The 20,726-nt window shown below is 43.7% G+C and overlaps 1 protein-coding gene and 1 pseudogene across 3 annotated transcripts; both read left to right on the top strand.

Annotated features, from left to right (window-relative positions):
* Positions 1-1,319: 1,319 nt before the first annotated feature.
* LOC148357011 (uncharacterized) lies at positions 1,320-15,694 on the top strand. 3 transcript variants are annotated; one of them, XM_088348168.1, is made up of 11 exons: positions 1,340-1,459; positions 1,615-1,641; positions 2,778-2,836; positions 2,933-4,075; positions 4,310-6,312; positions 6,379-6,440; positions 6,513-6,700; positions 6,774-6,934; positions 7,020-7,081; positions 15,037-15,185; positions 15,294-15,694. In XM_088348168.1, exons 3-11 carry the CDS (start codon positions 2,794-2,796, stop codon positions 15,386-15,388), a joined length of 3,906 nt encoding a protein of 1,301 aa, XP_088204294.1. In that variant the 5' UTR covers positions 1,340-1,459; positions 1,615-1,641; positions 2,778-2,793; the 3' UTR covers positions 15,389-15,694. The 3 variants fall into 3 exon arrangements, with proteins under 3 accessions (XP_088204293.1, XP_088204294.1, XP_088204292.1); XM_088348166.1 differs by having other exon boundaries at positions 2,933-6,312; XM_088348167.1 differs by lacking the exon at positions 1,615-1,641 and having other exon boundaries at positions 1,320-1,459; positions 2,933-6,312.
* Positions 11,999-12,088, top strand: LOC148357012 (U2 spliceosomal RNA; annotated as a pseudogene).
* Positions 15,695-20,726: the final 5,032 nt, after the last annotated feature.

Below are 20,726 nucleotides of genomic sequence, written 5' to 3' on the forward strand. Positions count from 1 at the left end.
TTATTACTATGTTATTACTATGAATGTGTTTTTTTTTTATGAAATGAAATGAAATGATCTGCATTTATATAGCGCTTTTCAAATCAAGACTTCCCAAAGCACTTTACAGTGTGTTTCACATTTCCCAATAGCGGCCGTGCAGCCATTTAAGGCGCTAACCTGCTTATTGGGGGCATTAGGGGTTCAGTGTCTTACCCAAGGACACTTCGACGAGCGCTTTATCTCCTGAGCCACTGCCGCCCCACAAGGCGGACCTCCACAAGGCGGACCTTCACAAGTCATATCCTTGTTGCTAACGGTTGTGGGCCCATCTCAAATGAACTTGCCAGTACCGGAGGGGTGTGGGTGGGTGGAGTCCCCCCACAGAACCAAGTATAAAAATGACAGAAACATCTCTCTTAAAAACTTTATGCTAACTCATAATGCTAACAACCGGGGTTATATATACATGCCGGGATCATCTTCCAGATCAATCACAACTCTTACAATTGCCGCGGGAATCGTCTAGTTAGTTGTGATTGCTTCAGCAAGGCACGACTACATTGCCAAGTGCTGTAATATGGATAAGCCCCCGCTAGGGGCCTCGGAGACCAAAAAAAGTCCCCATCCGCACTAATGTATTTTGAGATTCTCCCATCCGAAATACATGGGCCCATTCATTTCTATGGGTAGTCATGGAAACAAGGGCTTTTCCAGAGGGTAGTAGGGACTAAGCAGGGACTGTCCATGGTGGCTTGAGGGGGCCCGACCTACATTACTTTTAACCATGGGGAAATGGTGAATTCCAAAGAGTGGATGCTAGCAAGAGGATGCTAACAGCTATGTGCGCCGCTAGAGTCCCCCCCACAGAACCAAGTAAGAATGTACAAATACTTCTCTACCAGTTAAAAACTTTATGTTTACACTACAACATACATCAAAACACATGACAAAATACACGAGAAAATAGATACCGAAATAAATAAATGAAAAAATAAAATGTATTAATACATGAATAAACTGATTGTATGTCATATATTTAAGAATTACATGATCTAGTTATTTGTTCATTTACATACATGGCATATATTTGTAGGTATGTAATAATATATACACTCATTTCTACATAGGACAGGATGGGTTGTCCATAATTGTTGCATGCTTTGAATAAAAATGTGGTCAAGTCGGTTGACGTAAGCGGAATGCTTCCTTTATAGTGACCGTGGAAAAGGCGCAAAGAATTGACAGTTGCCGGGGCAGTTTTCTTTCTTTTGTTCTCTGTCAGCATCACTTGATGCCATGAATTTTGACCAACGTCACTTCCCTCCATCTTCCACCTATATATGCACAATCGGAACCACCACATGAATACTTAGAAACACAGCAAGGTGCACAAAACAACACTATTTAATTTTTGTGTACAATGACACAGGTATAAAACCCCTCTCCAAATATAACAACAAAAATAAATACAACAGAGGTAAGTGCCTTTTTTTTAAAGTGTACTTGTTTTATGTGTGTATTTTGAAGTAATAAAATATAGTGGAAATGTAAAACACATACTTATGTGAACAAATGGATTATCTATTTAATCTTGTTAATGAATTATTTTTAATGATCATACACGTTTTTCAGGTATTTTCAATTTGTGACTTGAGAGATGTAAGTGCATTTTATTTGTGTATCACAGGACATTTCATTAAAATCTAACTGCTTAAAAACACAAATGAAATATTTTGATTTTCCAATTTTAGCTGCATCTTCTAATTAGGGACTGTTATTGGGTGTAAATCATACAATATTTTCTGGAAATGTAGACTGTTTTATATTGTACTAAAATATGCTATAATATTTGTCACTAAACTAAATACTTGAATTGTTCAAAAAAGGAAAAAATATATTTCCATAAAATTTACGTGAACTTGAGGTCTAAGTGGTTTGTTATGTATCAACATTACTAATTGCTTTGAAAAACGTTACAGGAAAGGTGGATGAAATATTTGTAAAATACTTTATTTTAGAAAAAAAGAAAGAAAAACAAATCAACAATATTTAAATGTAGTGTTTATCATGTTTTATGCAACAACATATTTTGTTTAGATTGTATTTCACACATATTTTTTGAACATTTATTATTTAATCAATGTGAGAACTTAAATTTAAAATATTTGTATTAATCAAGTAAAATTGATTGAAAAGAAACAACATTCGCTTCAGATCGTTTTGCTTTTTTTTTTTTCAAAAGAGAAGGTATGTTATTCTTGGGAATTTTTGAACACCAATGTACCATCATGAAAACAGAAATGGTTTAAAATTGGGAAACTACATAAATCCTCAATGCCATAGGAAAGAAACGTATCTGAATTCATTTGTACTTTTTGTCTTTATGGAAAGTTTACACTGTAAATTACACAGTTTACAATAATTGCAAATGTTGTTTAAACTAGGTATCCAACTTAAGGTGCAGAGATTAAATGAGATCTTCATCATAATAAATTATGGTTTAAAATTTCTATCAGGAAAAAATGTTTTTAAAGTAAAGACAAGAAGTGCCATTTTAAGAAGGGAACAGTGACAATAGGTAAATTTTCAGAAATATTTTAATAGAGTTCGATAATGGCCGATATCGTCAGGTTGTATTTTAGCAAGAATTATTATTGTATTTTGGCCCCTGTAACACTCAACTTTATTTACAAAGATTACAGCTGAAACCTCAAAAATGATATGAATGTAAGACTTTGTCCAATTCCTTTCTTGTATGCCTTTGTCCGATAATCTATATGGTAATATTTTTTCAGATTAAGGACAGAAACAATGAATGCAGCACTGTGGTTATTAGCTTTGCTAACAATTACCGGTAAATCTGCAATTTCTGTCTTACGAAACAAATAACTTGGTACCTACACAAACACAGTGGGTTCAATAACAACTGGGGGTGTGATGACAACTGCAGGTTTGACTGGAAGGGAGGCAACTGCTGATGACACAACAACAGGAGGTGACACCACGACAGGGGGTGAAACAACTACAGGGGGTGCAACAACAACTGGGGATGCGACAACAGCTGGAGTTGATACAACAACTGGTGGGGGGACATCAGCCATCGGGGACACAACAACTGGGAGTTCAATAACAACCGGGGATGCGACGACAACTGCAGGTGTGACAACGACTGGAGGAGAGACAACGGCCTCAGGTGCACACACAACTGCTGGTGACACAACAACAGGAGGTGACACCACGACAGGGGGTGAAACAACTACAGGGGGTGCAACAACAACTGGGGATGCGACAACAGCTGGAGTTGATACAACAACTGGTGGGGGCACATCAACCATCGGGGACACAACAACTGGGGGTTCATTAACAACCGGGGATGCGACAACAACTGCAGGTGTGACAACGACTGGAGGAGAGACAACGACCTTAGGTGCACACACAACTGCTGGTGACACAACAACAGGAGGTGACACCACGACAGGGGGTGAAACAACTACAGGGGGTGCAACAACAACTGGGGATGCGACAACAGCTGGAGTTGATACAACAACTGGTGGGGGAACATCAACCATCGGGGACACAACAACTGGGAGTTCAATAACAACCGGGGATGCGACGACAACTGCAGGTGTGACAACGACTGGAGGAGAGATAACGACCTCAGGTGCACACACAACTGCTGGTGACACAACAACAGGAGTTGACACCACGACAGGGGGTGAAACAACTACAGGGGGTGCAACAACAACTGGGGATGCGACAACAGCTGGAGTTGATACAACAACTGGTGGGGGCACATCAACCATCGGGGACACAACAACTGGGGGTTCAATAACAACCGGGGATGCGACGACAACTGCAGGTGTGACAACGACTGGAGGAGAGACAACGACCTTAGGTGCACACACAACTGCTGGTGACACAACAACAGGAGGTGACACCACGACAGGGGGTGAAACAACTACAGGGGGTGCAACAACAACTGGGGATGCGACAACAGCTGGAGTTGATACAACAACTGGTGGGGGGACATCAACCATCGGGGACACAACAACTGGGAGTTCAATAACAACCGGGGATGCGACGACAACTGCAGGTGTGACAACGACTGGAGAAGAGACAACGGCCTCAGGTGCACACACAACTGCTGGTGACACAACAACAGGAGGCGACACCACGACAGGGGGTGAAACAACTACAGGGGGTGCAACAACAACTGGGGATGCGACAACAGCTGGAGTTGATACAACAACTGGTGGGGGCACATCAACCATCGGGGACACAACAACTGGGAGTTCAATAACAACCGGGGATGCGACGACAACTGTAGGTGTGACAACGACTGGAGGAGAGACAACGGCCTCAGGTGCACACACAACTGCTGGTGACACAACAACAGGAGGTGACACCACGACAGGGGGTGAAACAACTACAGGGGGTGCAACAACAACTGGGGATGCGACAACAGCTGGAGTTGATACAACAACTGGTGGGGGCACATCAACCATCGGGGACACAACAACTGGGGGTTCAATAACAACCGGGGATGCGACAACAACTGCAGGTGTGACAACGACTGGAGGAGAGACAACGACCTTAGGTGCACACACAACTGCTGGTGACACAACAACAGGAGGTGACACCACGACAGGGGGTGAAACAACTACAGGGGGTGCAACAACAACTGGGGATGCGACAACAGCTGGAGTTGATACAACAACTGGTGGGGGCACATCAACCATCGGGGACACAACAACTGGGAGTTCAATAACAACCGGGGATGCGACAACAACTGCAGGTGTGACAACGACTGGAGGAGAGATAACGACCTCAGCTGCACACACAACTGCTGGTGACACAACAACAGGAGGTGACACCACGACAGGGGGTGAAACAACTACAGGGGGTGCAACAACAACTGGGGATGCGACAACAGCTAGGGTTGATACAACAACTGGTGAGGGCACATCAACCATCAGGGACACAACAACTGGGGGTTCAATAACAACCGGGGATGCGACGACAACTGCAGGTGTGACAACGACTGGAGGAGAGATAACGACCTCAGCTGCACACACAACTGCTGGTGACACAACAACAGGAGGTGACACCACGACAGGGGGTGAAACAACTACAGGGGGTGCAACAACAACTGGGGATGCGACAACAGCTGGAGTTGATACAACAACTGGTGGGGGGACATCAACCATCGGGGACACAACAACTGGGAGTTCAATAACAACCGGGGATGCGACGACAACTGCAGGTGTGACAACGACTGGAGGAGAGACAACGGCCTCAGGTGCACACACAACTGCTGGTGACACAACAACAGGAGGCGACACCACGACAGGGGGTGAAACAACTACAGGGGGTGCAACAACAACTGGGGATGCGACAACAGCTGGAGTTGATACAACAACTGGTGGGGGCACATCAACCATCGGGGACACAACAACTGGGGGTTCAATAACAACAGGGGATGCGACAACAACTGCAGGTGTGACAACGACTGGAGGAGAGACAACGACCTTAGGTGCACACACAACTGCTGGTGACACAACAACAGGAGGTGACACCACGACAGGCGGTGAAACAACTACAGGGGGTGCAACAACAACTGGGGATGCGACAACAGCTGGAGTTGATACAACAACTGGTGGGGGCACATCAACCATCGGGGACACAACAACTGGGGGTTCAATAACAACCGGGGATGCAACAACAACAGCAGGTGTGACAACGACTGGAGGAGAGACAACGGCCTCAGGTGCACACACAACTGCTGGTGACACAACAACAGGAGGTGACACCACGACAGGCGGTGAAACAACTACAGGGGGTGCAACAACAACTGGGGATGCGACAACAGCTGGAATTGATACAACAACTGGTGAGGGGACATCAACCATCGGGGACACAACAACTGGGGGTTCAATAACAACCGGGGATGCGACGACAACTGCAGGTGTGACAACGACTGGAGGAGAGACAACGACCTTAGGTGCACAGACAACGGCTGGTGACACAACAACAGGAGGTGACACCACGACAGGGGGTGAAACAACTTCAGGGGGTGCAACAACAACTGGGGATGCGACAACAGGGGGTGTGACAACACCAGGAGAAGCATCAACTACTAGAAGTGTAACAACAACTGGAAGAATGACTACAGGTGCAACCACAACTACCACATTGAGGAGAACCACAACCCCTGCTCCACCTGATAGGGTTATAGTTCTTGTTGCCGTACTAGTTGAACCATTTGTAGAAGAATTGGAAATCCCAGACAGTCCACAATTTATTGCCCTTGCACAAAGAGTGTTTTTAGTGGTGAGTACATTGTTAGTTTAATCCTTAATATGGGTCAATGGATCTAAAGTATCACTCTCGCCACAGTATGACCTCCTATACAGATCAACATATCCCTCCTACGATCGATGCATTGTTAGAGGCTTCAGGTAACATTGCTTCCGTACCGATGGAGGTTGTTGTTGTCATTAAAAAATGCTCATAACACATCGTTAACGCAGACGCGCTGTTGCCCGTGCACGAGCTGACAACACTGAAGCCGATGTGGACATCTTGTTCATAAACAACAGCACTTCAAATGATCAAATTCCAAGCGCAGCTGATGTGGCTAAAACATTACAAGACGCTGTAGCGGACCCTAGCAACAACTTCAGCCTCATTATTGACCCTGAGTCCATAGAAGCCACTGGTAAACTATCGCTCACCTACTCTGAATCCATTTTAGAACGTTTCCCACTAATGTTCTGAGAATTATATTCCAGTGATCACAACAACTGCAGTTCCAACAACACGTGCAACCACATTAGAAGCACGAACAACAGTACGAGTGACATTCAGATCGGCGGGAGAGCAGTTCACAACAGATTTGTTGGATTCATCATCGGCTGCATTCACCATCCGGGCATTTATTATCCAGATAACGGTAAGTAACAAATCATTCATATTACTCTATGTTGTAATTGACAGTGTAATGTTTAACGACTATTCTTTCGCTTGCGTTTCAACAGCTTGATCCTTTCTACCGGAGGAATATCTCTTCATTCCGATCACTGAACGTGGTTTCATTCAGGTCAGTTTATTCTTTGGATGCTAATAACAAAAATAATGACAATAATCACAATACTGTAATCCCTCGTTTGTCACAGTTAATGGTGACCAGAATCTCGGCCATATGCAAAAATCCCTAAATCAACCTCCCATTCCAATTTTAAAATATCTTCTACTGTCCCACACTTGTAGCAATCATCAAAAGGGGATAAAGGATCACAGGCAAACCGGTTCTGTTCATACTAAGCGGAAAGAGGAGAAAAACAAAGCCACCACACAAGACAAAAACTTGCTCTCTCGGCCCCCATTCTCAGCAATTGACTGGGGATAATCGATTACCGCCAAAACCGTGCATTTCGTGTTAGGCGGGCCACAATGGCATGGCTTCCAACAAAAAAGCCTTATGCTGATCCCTGGGGATAACGGATCGTGGCTGTTTGGGCACTACTCTTTCGGCCCCCGCTATCGGCAATAGTCGACTGGGGATAATGCATCCTGCAGTAAATTTTAAGTTGGCCACAATGTCATGCTACAGTAAACGAACCCTAAAAAAAGTACTGTGCTGGCCTCTGATTTCAGCAGTGTCAATAGGGAATACAGGATTACAACCGCACTGGTACTGTCCATATTAGGCAGAAAAAACAGTTATATGACACAAATTCCCTCTCTTGCCCCCTGCTTTCAGCATTACTCGACTGGGGATCATGGATCAGGCAAAAATAGTGCAGTTCATTTTAGGCGGGCCACAGTAGCTTGCTTTAGCGGTTTGAACCCAAAAATAATATGCGGCCCCTCGCTATAGACGACCAGCAATAAAGGATTGCCTCTACTACTTTACCTTATTTTAAAGCGTGATAGAATGGCCCATAAGTGCCAGTCCCCACTCCCAACAATTATTGACTGGAGCTAATGGATCACAGCCAAAACAGTGCAGTTACTTTTAGGTTGGCCACAATGTTATGCTTTAGCATCCTGAACTATAAAAATTTGCTCTGCTGGCCCCTGCTCTCGCAATAGGTGACCAGGATTAGAGGTAAGATCTTCGTCCCAAGACTGAGCCCAGGCCAAGCCCTGTCAGACAGGACGAAAGGAAGACTGAGATCACTTGCGCTCGTTTCTTGGTTTTATTGAAAGGAAGGAAATGACAAGGTGGGATTCTTCGATCCGTTGGTTGGCGGATTGACGGAACTTGACAGGCGGGTGAAGGCTTGGCGGTAATGGTCGCGGACAGGCGTAATCGTAGTGTTGTTGGCTGGGGCTGGAGAAGAAGGGCGTCGTAGTATTCGGAAGAGTGATCAGGAGTCAGACGGGCAGGGCAAGTCGTAGGCAAATTCGGAAACTGGTCGGCAACGGAGATCAAGCAGAAAAACAGGAGGCAGGCAAAGAATCGGAGGTACAGGTTTTCTGAGCAGATGGCAACAGCTCGCATAGTACAATCAGACAAAGTATTACCAGAAGCTGGGAATTTAAATGTACAGGGTGCGCCAATCAGCTGCCCTGGCTGTTGGCGCCAAATCCTGAACACAGGTGTTCCCGATCCGGGTGATTGTGACAGAACCTCCCCCCCCACCCCCCCACCCCCCTCAAGGGACGGCTCCAGAAGTCCCCAATGAAAAAAAAATTAATCCGAAAGGCAGGTACATAATCCGACAGGCAAGTGTGTGATCCGACAGGCAGGTACATAATCCGACAGGCAGGTAAAAAATCCGACAGGCCGGCAGGTTAGAACTCCTCTGAGCGGACCGATGCTCCATCGTCGTCTCCAGGCAGCGCGGTCAAAGACGGGCCCGGCGGAGACGTAGTAGTTGGCCAGACAGCTCCAGGACGACCTCGGCAAAGAGCAGGTTGATCCGGATGCTGGCGGTGGAATTCGGAGATGAGCGAGCGATCCAGGATCTGCCTGGTGGGGATCCAGGATCGTTCCTTCGGGCCGTATCCCTGCCAGTCCACGAGCTATTGAAGAACGCGTCCTCTACGACGAGAGCGGAGCAGACGTCGCACATTGTAGATAGGGTCACCATCCAGGAAGCAAGGGGTTGGGGGGGAGGGACTTCAGGTACCAGAGTGCTCTGGCGGACAGGCTTAATGCGGGAAACATGAAACGTCGGGTGAACCCTCATGGTGCTGGGCAGGCGCAGGCGAACTGCCGATGGACTAATAATTTTGTCCACCGGAAACGGTCCCAGGAATCGGGGTGCCAACTTCTTGGACTCCACCCGGAGTGGAAGGTCCTTGGTGGACAACCATACTTGCTGGCCCACCTGGTACGTTGGGGCCGGAATTCTTCTTCGGTTAGCCCCCTTTGAATAACTTTGGATGGCCCGAAGAAGAGCAGCCCGTGCCTGAGCCCAAGTGCGACGACAGCGACGGGCATTTGCAAGAGCCGACGGACAGGAAACCTCTTCCTCTTGGTTGGGGAACAAGGGTGGCTGGTAGCCATAGACGCACTGGAAGGGAGACATGCCAGTGGAGGAGCAGACAAGGGAGTTGTGGGCGTATTCCACCCATGCCAGCTGTTGCGCCCAGGAAAGAGGCTCACGGGAAACCAGGCAGCGGAGAGCCGTCTCCAGTTGCTGATTGAGGCGTTCAGACTGTCCATTAGATTGCGAATGGCGCGGTCCTCGATGTCCCAGGTGAGAGTGGCCAGTAACCGGGACTCAGGAAGGATGGCTGTCGGACCCTGGGAATGATTGTCCTCCTTTTGAAACTGGCGAGTGAGGGCATCTGGCTTGACATTGCGGGACCCAGGGCGGTAGGAAAGGGTGAAGTTGAAACGGGTGAAGAAGAGTGACCAGCGGGATTGTCTCGGGTTTAAACGTTTAGCAGAACGGATGTATTCAAGATTCTTGTGGTCAGTCCAAACTAGGAACGGAACTGGCACCCCTTCCAGCCAGTGGCGCCATTCCTCAAGGGCCAATTTTATTGCTCGCAGCTCACAATCCCCCACGTCATAATTGCGTTTGTCAGGGGACAAGCGACGTGAAAAGAATGCACAGGGGTGCATCTTTTGATCCTCGGCTGATCTTTGGGAGAGAACAGCCCCAACACCAACGTCCGAGGCATCCAACAACTAGCTGACGCCCCGGGTCAGGTACTTGGAGGATGGGCGCCGTCGAAAACAGAGCCTTGAGGGCAGAGAATACTTTGTCGGCCGCAGGAGACCATCTGAAAGTTTCCTTGGGGCTAGTGAGAGCCGTCAGGGGACCCGCTACCGTGCTATAGTTCAGAATAAATAGTCGGTAAAAATTGGCGAAACCCAAGAACTGCTGGAGCTTCTTGCGATCCGTGGGGACAGGCCAGGAGGTGACTGCCGACACCTTCGCAGGATCCATCTCCAATCTCCCCTCCACGATGATATACCCCAGGAATGACACGGTTTGGGCGTGGAACTCACACTTCTCAGCCTTAACGAAGAGGGAGTTCTCTAGGAGTCGTCGAAGGACAAGATGGACGTGCTGCGTGTGTTCCTCCAGGTATTTAGAGAAAATCAGAATGTCATCCAGATAGACAAACACAAACTTGTTGAGTACATCACGCAGCACGTCGTTGATAAGGGACTGGAAGACGGCGGGGGCGTTCGTTAGACCAAAAGGCATGACTAAATATTCGTAGTGCCCCGTAAAAGCCGTTTTCCATTCATCTCCCTCCCGGATACGGACCAGATGATAAGCGTTTCTGAGGTCCAGTTTAGTGAACACTGTGGCCCCTTGCAGCAGTTCAAAGACGGAGGCGAGCAGTGGTAAAGGGTAGCGGTTCTTAACTGTTATATCATTAAGGCCCCTGTAGTCAATGCACGGTCGTAAGGAACCATCTTTCTTGCCAACAAAGAAAAAACCAGCTCCAGCCGGGGAAGAGGATGGCCGAATTATTCCGGCTGCCAAGGCCTCCGAGATGTATTCCTCCATGGACTGTTTTCGGGTGCAGAAAGGGAATAGAGACGACCCCGCGGGGGAGTAGAGCCAGGCAGAAGGTCGACAGCACAGTCATAGGGGCGATGTGGAGGAAGGGAAGTGGCCTTGGCTTTGCTGAAGACTTCCCGTAGGTGGTGATAGCAGGCAGGGACCTTGGACACGTCAGGAGGAAACTTGGAAGCCACGGGTCGGTCGGGGTGATATGCAGAACGTAGACAGGTTTGATGGCACTCGACGCCCCATTCCATGACGGTCCCCGAACGCCAATCAAAGTGAGGGTTGTGCCGTACCAGCCATGGATGGCCCAAAACGAGTGGCTGGCCGGGGGATGGGAGAAGGTGGAACCGAATTTGCTCTCTCTATGATTGCCAGAAAGTCTCATCTCCATCGGTTCGGTAACATGGGCAACTGTGCCCAGAAGACGGCCTTCTAGTGCTCGGGCGGTGATAGGAGTAGCGAGGGAATTCAATGGGATCTTGAGTTTGTGGGCAAGGGAGGAGTCCAAAATGTTAGCTTCGGCCCCGGAATCCACTAGCGCGGAAAGTCTCTGTGGGGAACCAGCAATCAAGAGATGCACCTCGAGGGAAGGTCGAGAGGTTTTGGAGGACGGGATAAGGGCAGAACTCAATCGGACGCCTCCGTTGTCCGATGAGCCCCCCCTTTTAACAGACACGTTGAGATTTGATGCCCCTTGCCGCCACAATAAAAACAAAGTCCCTCAGAAACCCGCCGCCGCCGCTCTTCGGCCAATAGCGCTGCCCGATTAATCTCCATGGCTTCGTGAGTAACTGTCATCGGGGATCGGGGCGTTAGGAACCCACTTGGCTCTTTGGGCGAGTTTGTCGGGAGTCGTTTTGTTCTTCCCCTCTCCTGTCGCCGTGCTTGGACCCGACGGTCAATTCGCGCGGTCAGTGCAATGGCTTCGTCAAGGGTAGAAGGCGGAGTATGGGACACCAATTCGTCCTTCAAGTAATCGGCCAAACTGTGGAGATAAGCGTCCACTAACGCTCTTGTTCGCAGCCATGATCATTGATTTTTGCAATCCGGAGATGGAATAAGAGCTTGCTCTGCCCACTCCACGCATTGGCCCGGTATTGCAGTACCTCCGGGAACGGTGCATTCGCAATGATTGCAGCAAGGCTTTAAGGCTAGGACCTTAGCTTGGCCTTTAGGCTGAGAGTAAGAGTCCCGGCTCCTAGGCTTTGTAGCGTATTATGAACTGACCGATAACAGATAATGGATAATGAATAAAGAAGATAGATCAATAACCCTTAAAAAATCCCACTAACGCTTCCTCATTCCAATTACTCTGGCTAGCAAGTGTTCTGAAGTCAATGGAGTGATCGGCGACCGAACGTTTTTCTTGGCGAATGTTGAGCAGGGAGCCGGATGCGTCAGACAAGGGAGACCCATTATCAAATACTTTCAGGATCTCCTGGGAGAATAGGGCAAACGAGGAACATGTCACCGATCCTCGTTCAAACTCAGCGGTTCCCCAAAGCTCCCAGTCGTGTGGTTAATAACGAACGCTACCTTGGCTCCTTCGGATCGGAAATTTCGGAGTTGGATATCAAAGATGAGTCGACAGTTTATGAGGAAGGCACAAACTTGGGTGGGGTCACCGCAAAACTTTTCGGGTGCGCCTACATGGGGTTCTGCTGCTTCGGAGACATGCGAGGTAGGCAATGGAAGAATCGTCGGGGGTGTTTGTGGACTCGGAGTCGGGTTGACGGAATGTGGAAATGGTGACGTCAGTAATTTTGACAGATGCTCAGACAGGCTCGCTACTTGCTGTTGGTTTTGTAGTAAGAGGTGTTGTTGCGCTTGCAGAAGACCTTGTTGCTGTTGGACTTGTTGTAGAAGCGTGGCGACGTCACTTGCGGATTTTTGTACGGCGCGTTCAGTCCATTGTAGCCGCTGCAGAGCGGAGGGAGATTCCGCGTTGCTGGATTCTTCCTTCGGAGGAACACGCGCTGATCTTATGATTTTGGTCTGATTATTCTGTCAGACAGGACGAAAGGAAGACTTTAGATCACTTGCGCTGGTTTCTTGGTTTTATTGAAAGGAAGGAAATGACAGACAAGCCCATTCCGAGATTCAGTAGACAGCTAAGATCCCCCCACCTCCTCAAGTGTACTCACAAATAAAATATTAAATTTCGGGTTTTCCCCTTGCTCAGTCCCTCAAATCAAGTACCGTATTTTCACAAGCATAGGGCGCACAATGTTAAAATGTTTCCACACAACACATACAAGTGTGCATATTTAATGATACAGCGTTTGCAAAACTGAGTTTGTTTGTGATTTATTTAAGCATTGATTACAAAGTAAAACACACGGATTAAAAACTTTTCGAGTTTATTTTTCAGCGACCTCCTCTTGCGAACCTTCGATTTGTCAGTTCCTCACCATTCCAGTAAAAAATATCATTTCAAGACGTACTCTAAGTAAATTGAATGCTGTCCTTGAACCATTTGAAGAATATGAACAGTTTTAATCTCTTCTGAAAGGTAAAACTCTGAAGTTCTGTCCCAAACTGAAATAATCACTGCAAGTGTTACTAGCATTTGCATCTGAGCTGGAACACACAGAAATAGTGTGTTTTATTCTTGCCTGCTTTTGCTTTTTAAATCAAATGCTTGCAGATGAGTATAGCATGGGCATCATAGCTGGAGAACAGGTGAGACAATAGCTTGAAGTCTTACCTAGTACCTTGACAAATTTAATTACAATCTGAAAGTTAAACATTGTATTTTACACATTTCTATAATGGTCGGTCTAGGCCTTTCCAAAAGTGGCAATTTGAAGACGACCAGTTCACAGCCCTTAAAACTTTGGAATTTTCATTGGCTGACGAACATGTCGATCCACATTTGAATCGGCCACTATTGGCTAAAGACTTTTGAGGTCGAATCCGACATGACAATTTTTTTTCTTTTTTTAAAACAGGACCTCATAGGTTGTCACAGACTAAGGGACCATTAAAAAAAAGCTTGCAAATGGCCAAATGTGGTGCCAATCAAAAAGTTAGAGGAAGTATTGAAAATAATCTGACGAGTGTCTATTTTTTAAGGAGAGTTTTGGAGCAAAACTTACGAATGACAAGAATAAACGTCAAACGAAGCAGACATGCATTATCGTGTGTTTTACACGGCTGAATTCACTGGACTCTTGTGAATATAATTAGACCATATTTTCAGGGAATCGTGTCATGAGTAGAATTTCCTGGCGCTTTTGGGTAAGCTATCCCGTTATTATAATTTTAGGGTATATTGTTTCAGACTGATTGTGATGAGTATATTTTGAAATTAAATAATATATTGAATGCCAATAGTTTGAGCTTTCCAATGATATGTGGCATGACACATTTCAGTGACTGGTAACATTGTCAAGACACGACTTTGTTTATCAATTGTTCTGATGGCCCGCCGGTACTATTCGTTGGAAATGTGAACGATATTACAAAAACATTGAATTTCACCCAAAACACGAAATTTAGCATTAAGCTTTGCAGTGTGAACGGCAGCCTCATCGTGTCCTCAGCTACGACCGCCGCTTTACATCACACACAGGGCGCACTGCACGATAGGGCGCGCCGCACAATTTGAAGAAAATCTGAGACTTTTATGTATGTGTGGTTGTGAAAATTGTTTGGGCTCAGACTGGTTCGGGCTTTAATACCTGCGACCCGTTCGGGATGCATTTTTTAGGCCTGATCTTATGTCTAACCGGTATAATGAATCACAGCAACAACGCTGACTACTGACTAATGTGCCGTCTGCCAGTCCCCACTTGTAGCAATATTGGATTAGGATCAATGGTTCTTTCCAGTCGATGACGAACTGCACCATGTACAAATGTGTGCACTCATACCAAAAAAGGGCACAAAGAAACATTTTTACAGGTGCAGTTAACTCTAGGTGGGAAAAATGGCAAAAAAAGAGCTGCCATGCCTGACAAAAATGCATTCTGCCAGTTCCTGCTCGGAGCAATATGCGATCAGGGATAATGGATTACAGAAATATTGCCTGCACAAAATCTTCAAGTGTTTCTTTTTCGTTCGGCAGTAATGGCTCTATCATCAACACTATGGACCTACAGTTCGCGTCCAGCTCGGTGCCCAGCTCCAGCGCTATTGCTAACGTTTTGGTAAATGCCGCGCCAAACATCACGGCTTTCGACGTGGACACCTCCTTCATTTTTGTGGACGGCACAGGTAAGATACAGTATTCTAAAAAGTAGATTTTTTCCAATTGGAGTTATTGCAAAAGATATTCAAATGTGTACAATTTATTTTCTTATTTTTTTTGGTTGTGTTTTTCAGATGTTTCAAGTGCAGCAAGCCACAAAATGAAATCGAACCTCTTCAGCGCCTCCTGCCTATTGCTGTTATCATGGTTACTGACAAATCAACAATAAATTGTTTGTTTTTTTAATGCCTGCGTTGGAGGGAACATATGCCAATATGACATGTGCTGTTTTTGTATATCATGATTAACAAAATCACGTGGTGTTGACACTCTGAAATTAGAGGGACAGTGTGCATTATTTAGCACCAACAAGTGGTAAAATAAAACTTTTAAAACATTTTAAAAAATTAAAAACAAGATTGATTTAAATAATATGCAAAATTACATGAATTATCACATAAACATACTTTGTTTTAAAAACGATGTGAATGGCAATAAAAAAAATAGAAAGAAATTGTGCGGTTTTGGTCACTGAGTATTCTTAATTGTGCTTTAGTTTTTGGTTGACTACACCAGTGTTTTTCAACCCTTTTTGAACCAGGGTACACTTTTATTTACAAAAAAGTTCTGAGGCACACCGTCCGTCGAAAACGTTTGAAAATGAAGTTATGTAAAATATTTCACTGTTCTACCTTGTAAGCAGATAATTAGTATATAAAAAGAAGAAAATAATACTTAAAATAAAAAAGAATGATGTGCTTTATTTGTTTTTATTTTTTACAGAGCAATCTTAAAACGTTTTGTTAAACAAATTAAGTTATTAAATGTTCTGTGAGCAGATAATTAGTATATAAAAGGTACATAAAAATCTAACGCCACTTACTGATATGGATAACAATTACGGTTCCCAGTCTGAAGATAGCAAAAACACTGAATAATGGCCTGATTTTTTGGAAAGATAAAATTGGGCAAATTCCAGCGGCACACTAGAAAAGGTCTCACGGAACACTAGTGTGCCCCAGCACTTTGGTTGAAAAACAATGGACTACACAATACAGGGGCAGCTATTGGTCAAATAATACACTGTTTCCCTTTAAGGGAGTTTTAACGGACACACACAAACACTTCAAAGTATTCTCAAAAGCGTTCAGGTAGTACAAAAATAATTTTAAAGCAATAATTAAATATAAAAAACGTTTGTATTGCTAAAATAAAAAAACTGGTTGCTAATGTCAAAGGTCACTAGCATTAGCGAATAGCGACACTAGCATTAGTTACTAGAGTCGTTAGTCTCTATTTCCACTGGTCAAATATTACACAGTGTCCCCCTAAAAATCCCAAATTATGCAGAATTGATCATATCCTATATTTTCTTCCAGAGAGACCCGACACTTACTACCTACAGTGCAATTTTATTCAAGATTTTTCTCACAAAAACAGTTCTTGTAAAATGGCAACAGGTGTACATCGATGGCAAAACCTCAGACTCATTTCTACTTAGCAACTTAACTTATGACTTTGTGCTTGTATTGTTTTCATAATAATAAAACACCAGATTGAAGCATGTGTGGTATTTGTGTTCACATTGCTCCACCAGCAGTAGATAAATTGACTATGCAGTTTGTTTTGAAAACACATAAGCGGACGCGTTTCGAGTGGAATGGTGGAACTCGCAAAACAGAACAAAAACGTCTGGAGTTGGCAGCTAAGAGACATTTTGAAACATGGGCTTTTTTATTCATTTATACTTCTTTTACAACAGAGTCAAGTAGAACTGTCTTTATTGTCATTATTAACACCGTAGTGAAAGTTGTTCACAAGATTAGGCGTGGCGCTCAAGTCAAGGCACTATTACAGCATCCCCGGATCTAAAACCTACACGAGAGAAAAAGAAAAAAACAAGAACCTAAGCATGAGAAAATTAAGAAACCTTGAGAGGGGACCGCACATGAGGTAATCGCAATTCCAGGATGACCAGGCTGCAGTGGATGTTGCAGTAACAATTAATAAAATTTAAAAGAAAAAAATATTAATTGTAGAATCAAAAAAATCTTCAAATTTGTAGAATTTCCCCTTTGTTTAGTTCGGGGTTTGTCTTAAACACACCAAGGGGAGATAAACAAAAAGGGTGGGGGTGTGAAATCCCCCTCTCAGGATGGCAAGGCTCCAATGGATGTTGCAAGGGCCTCAACAGACAATTCACAGACATCATCTACATGATATATAGGTAATAACAGAATGTCCATTTGAAAGCTTCTTGAGGTCAACATCATTCATAAGCTATTGAATACAAATTTGTTTTAAGCCTAGATTTAAACACTTCCACAGAGGCTGCAAATCAAATTTTAGAAGGAAGCGCATTCCACAGCACCTGGGCCCACCAGGAAAATGCTCTCAAACCTGCAGATTTCTTCTTGGCTCTTGGGATCACTCGTAGACCTGCATTTTCTTAGTAAAGGCTCCAAGCAGTAACATAGGGGGAAAATAAATCTGAAAGTCTATGCATAATTTTGTATCATACCGACAAAACTTTCTTGTCTTAGTTAAAACCTTTCTGTAGCATTTTGTACCTGCTGCAGGCTTTTGCAACAAGACCTCGGGATAATGGAGAGTAGTGCATTACAATAACCAATATGAAAGGTGACAAATGCATGAATTATAATCTCAGCATCACACTGGGAGAATTTTTGCACTGTTGCGTTGATGGAAAAAGGTGTTCTAGTAATATTCTTAACATGTAACTGAAAGGGCCGATTAGGGTCAAATCAGGGTCACACTTGGTGATACAATATTTATCAAAGTTCAGAGCAATGTTTGAGAACAAACCAAATTTCCACAACTTAGTGGAGCAGATTCCTTCATTGGAAGATACAGTTGAGTGTCATCAGTATAGCAAAGGAAACTAATATTATACTTGCAAATAATAACACCTAATGGAAGCATATAAATACTGAAAAGAAGGGTACCAAGTACTGAGCCCTGCAGAATGCAAAAGGTAACATTAAAAGGCAGAGGTCATACCAAAAGAACGTCCTATCTGAGAGGTAGGATCTGAACCAGAAAGGACAGTCCTGAGAGACCAGTCCATTTTTCCAGGCGATAGAGTAAGATATTATGGTCCACAGTGTCAAAAGCAGCACCCCAGGATAAACATGTAAAAAAAAAAGATTAATAAGATTAAAAAAAATGTTAAGATAAATTGACAGTTTCTGTGTGACGTCACGCACATACTAAGAGGAAGACAGTCGGTTATACTGGTTGGGTCACAAAGACTCTGTTTGATGTTATTATTGGTCTACAATCATTTTGGGAAAGTTTAGATAAAAGAAGAATGAGAAGGTGTTGTTTGTTGTGACTTTACTGTTTATTTCAAAGTACTTTTTAAAATTGAACTAATATTTCGACATGCAAGGATGCAATAGATCCTGGCTCTACCATTCAGTGCTTTTTGTGTACAATACAAAAAGCACTAAAAGTTCTTCCTAGGATTCTATCAATGCATACATTGGTGTTACACCCTTACACCCGACATGAGTTTGTGGACATTGGTTACCGCCATCAAAAAAACTCACAGATAAATTGTTAAGACCACCGGGTGTTCCGTGGATTGTTATCGAGTCCAGGAAGCGATGGAAGAAGGAAGCTACTGCTGCGGCTACATAACAACTGTCATAACTACAAGCAGAGTTGAGCCTGTATTTAACTAAAGCCAGATCTAACACCCATGAAACGGATTGACGAGTGTTGGCGAGACTACAATACTTTTTCAAAATATCCCAATATGTTATGATTGGATATTTAAGCGTCTTTTATAAGTATGTATATTAGAACAACATATTTTAGGTGAAACACACGCACACAGTATATTTCAAAGGAAACATCTTGGGTTCACAGCTTATTGTTGGTACATTTCAAGTTGAGATATTCTTCTAAAATCCAAAGTTTTTCCTTATTTCAATTTTAAACAATATGGTTTGAGAACTGTTTAAAACTGCCTGCTGAATGGCCTCCTGCCAATGTTTGACAAAACCCAGACATCTGTACTATGTCAAACTTATGTAAATGTCACAGGAAGAGCACAAGAGGCAACGAGTGCTTATTCCTTCACCCGGGAGGATCTGGGTAGTCATTTCCTGGCATTGCTTACACTAATATATGATTGGACAAAAACGTTTTCCCACGACTTATAAAATATTATAAGGCAGTGGTCCCCAAACTACAGCCCGCTGGCCAAATATAGCCCGCCTCCACATTTTGTCCAGTCCCCTGAACAGTACCCAAGATGATTTAACGTGCATTCGTTTTTTTTTTACCTGAGTACTCAAAGCCCGGTTGCGGATTTTGGTTGTAATGGGATTCGAACCCAGTTTGCGGCAAAGAACGTACCGAACTTTTAAAACTGGACTACTGTACTACTACTGGTAATATACATTACATATAAAAAGGCATTTGTTTTCATCTCATTATCACACTATCTTTAGTCACCGTACCAGAGACAGATGTAAACATTTGGTGCGCATTTTATATGTTACAATGACAATAAATTTGTCACTTAGAATACTTAGAATAGAAAAATATGATATAATTTTTGTTATTGTTAAATGTGAAACGCACAACAGAATTAGCATCTGTCTTTGGTGCTGTGACTAAAATCAGTGTGATATTGAAATAAAATCTACAAACAATTAAGCTGATCCTGGACCTATTAAAATATAAAGGTTATGTTGCATGAACTTTTTTGTGTGAAAAAACAACAGTGTTATTTATTTTTTTTGTTTTGATTTCATGAATAATATTATTATTACTCATTTTCTGACTTTTGTTTTATAAAGAATCCAGAAAGGTTATTTAATTGTGGCTTTACATTGAGTCGTAATCAGCCCAAATTCTAACCCAAACACCCCCAGCATTTTTAAAACTCCTTCCTTAATGAAGGACAGGATAGGTTATCTATGAAAATGTTGCAATATGATGAAAAACGCTGGATAGAAATAAAATCAAAGCAAAACAAAATGTGAAATACGCAGATTCGGAAATACTCCACTGCCTTGAAATGGTTCCGTCCATTTTCTTCCAAGCACCGTTTCCCCCGCTCTTCTTTTGCTCAGCATAGCGGCGCAGTCTGTGGGGGAATCCAGTGTAAGTGCCCTACTCACGAACGAGATTTTGGACGATCGTTCGTAAGTTGAATTTGTTCATAAGTTGCTGCAGTGCTATATTTTGTATGTTTATAGTTTATATGCAGTAAGTACTGTATGTTTAAGGCTTGTATAAGTAAACTGTATTGTTTTGTACTAGAAAAAAAAAACATTCAATAAAATAATATGCTCTATATAGATAGATAAAGTCCTTCTCCGTGGTAAAAAGTGGCTGAAAAAAAGCGTTGCGACCATTTTCTCAACCGCATCAAGCTTTCTTATTCCAGATTAGGCTCATTTTAAGTATTTTCTTATTTTCATTACATTTAACCTTATTTTTCTTTCAAAATAAAAATGAACTAACGTTTGTATTTTATTACACTTCAAGTTGCTTATCTATTAAAATAGATAACTAATTTAAAAAGTTAA

The sequence above is a fragment of the Urocampus carinirostris genome, chromosome 11, assembly GCF_059441175.1.
Source record: "Urocampus carinirostris isolate Australia breed hairy pipefish chromosome 11, RoL_Ucar_1.0, whole genome shotgun sequence".
Classification (NCBI taxonomy): domain Eukaryota; kingdom Metazoa; phylum Chordata; class Actinopteri; order Syngnathiformes; family Syngnathidae; genus Urocampus; species Urocampus carinirostris.

What these genes read in the sequence shown, in the direction of transcription:
- LOC148357011 (XM_088348167.1), top strand. Translation starts at nt 2,794, where the DNA reads ATGAATGCAGCACTGTGGTTATTAGCTTTGCTAACAATTACCG. An exon ending in TGCATTGTTAGAGGCTTCAG is followed by an intron (nt 6,441 to 6,512) that starts GTAACATTGCTT and finishes TCGTTAACGCAG; the next exon opens with ACGCGCTGTTGCCCGTGCAC. An exon ending in CTGAACGTGGTTTCATTCAG is followed by an intron (nt 7,082 to 15,036) that starts GTCAGTTTATTC and finishes TTCGTTCGGCAG; the next exon opens with TAATGGCTCTATCATCAACA.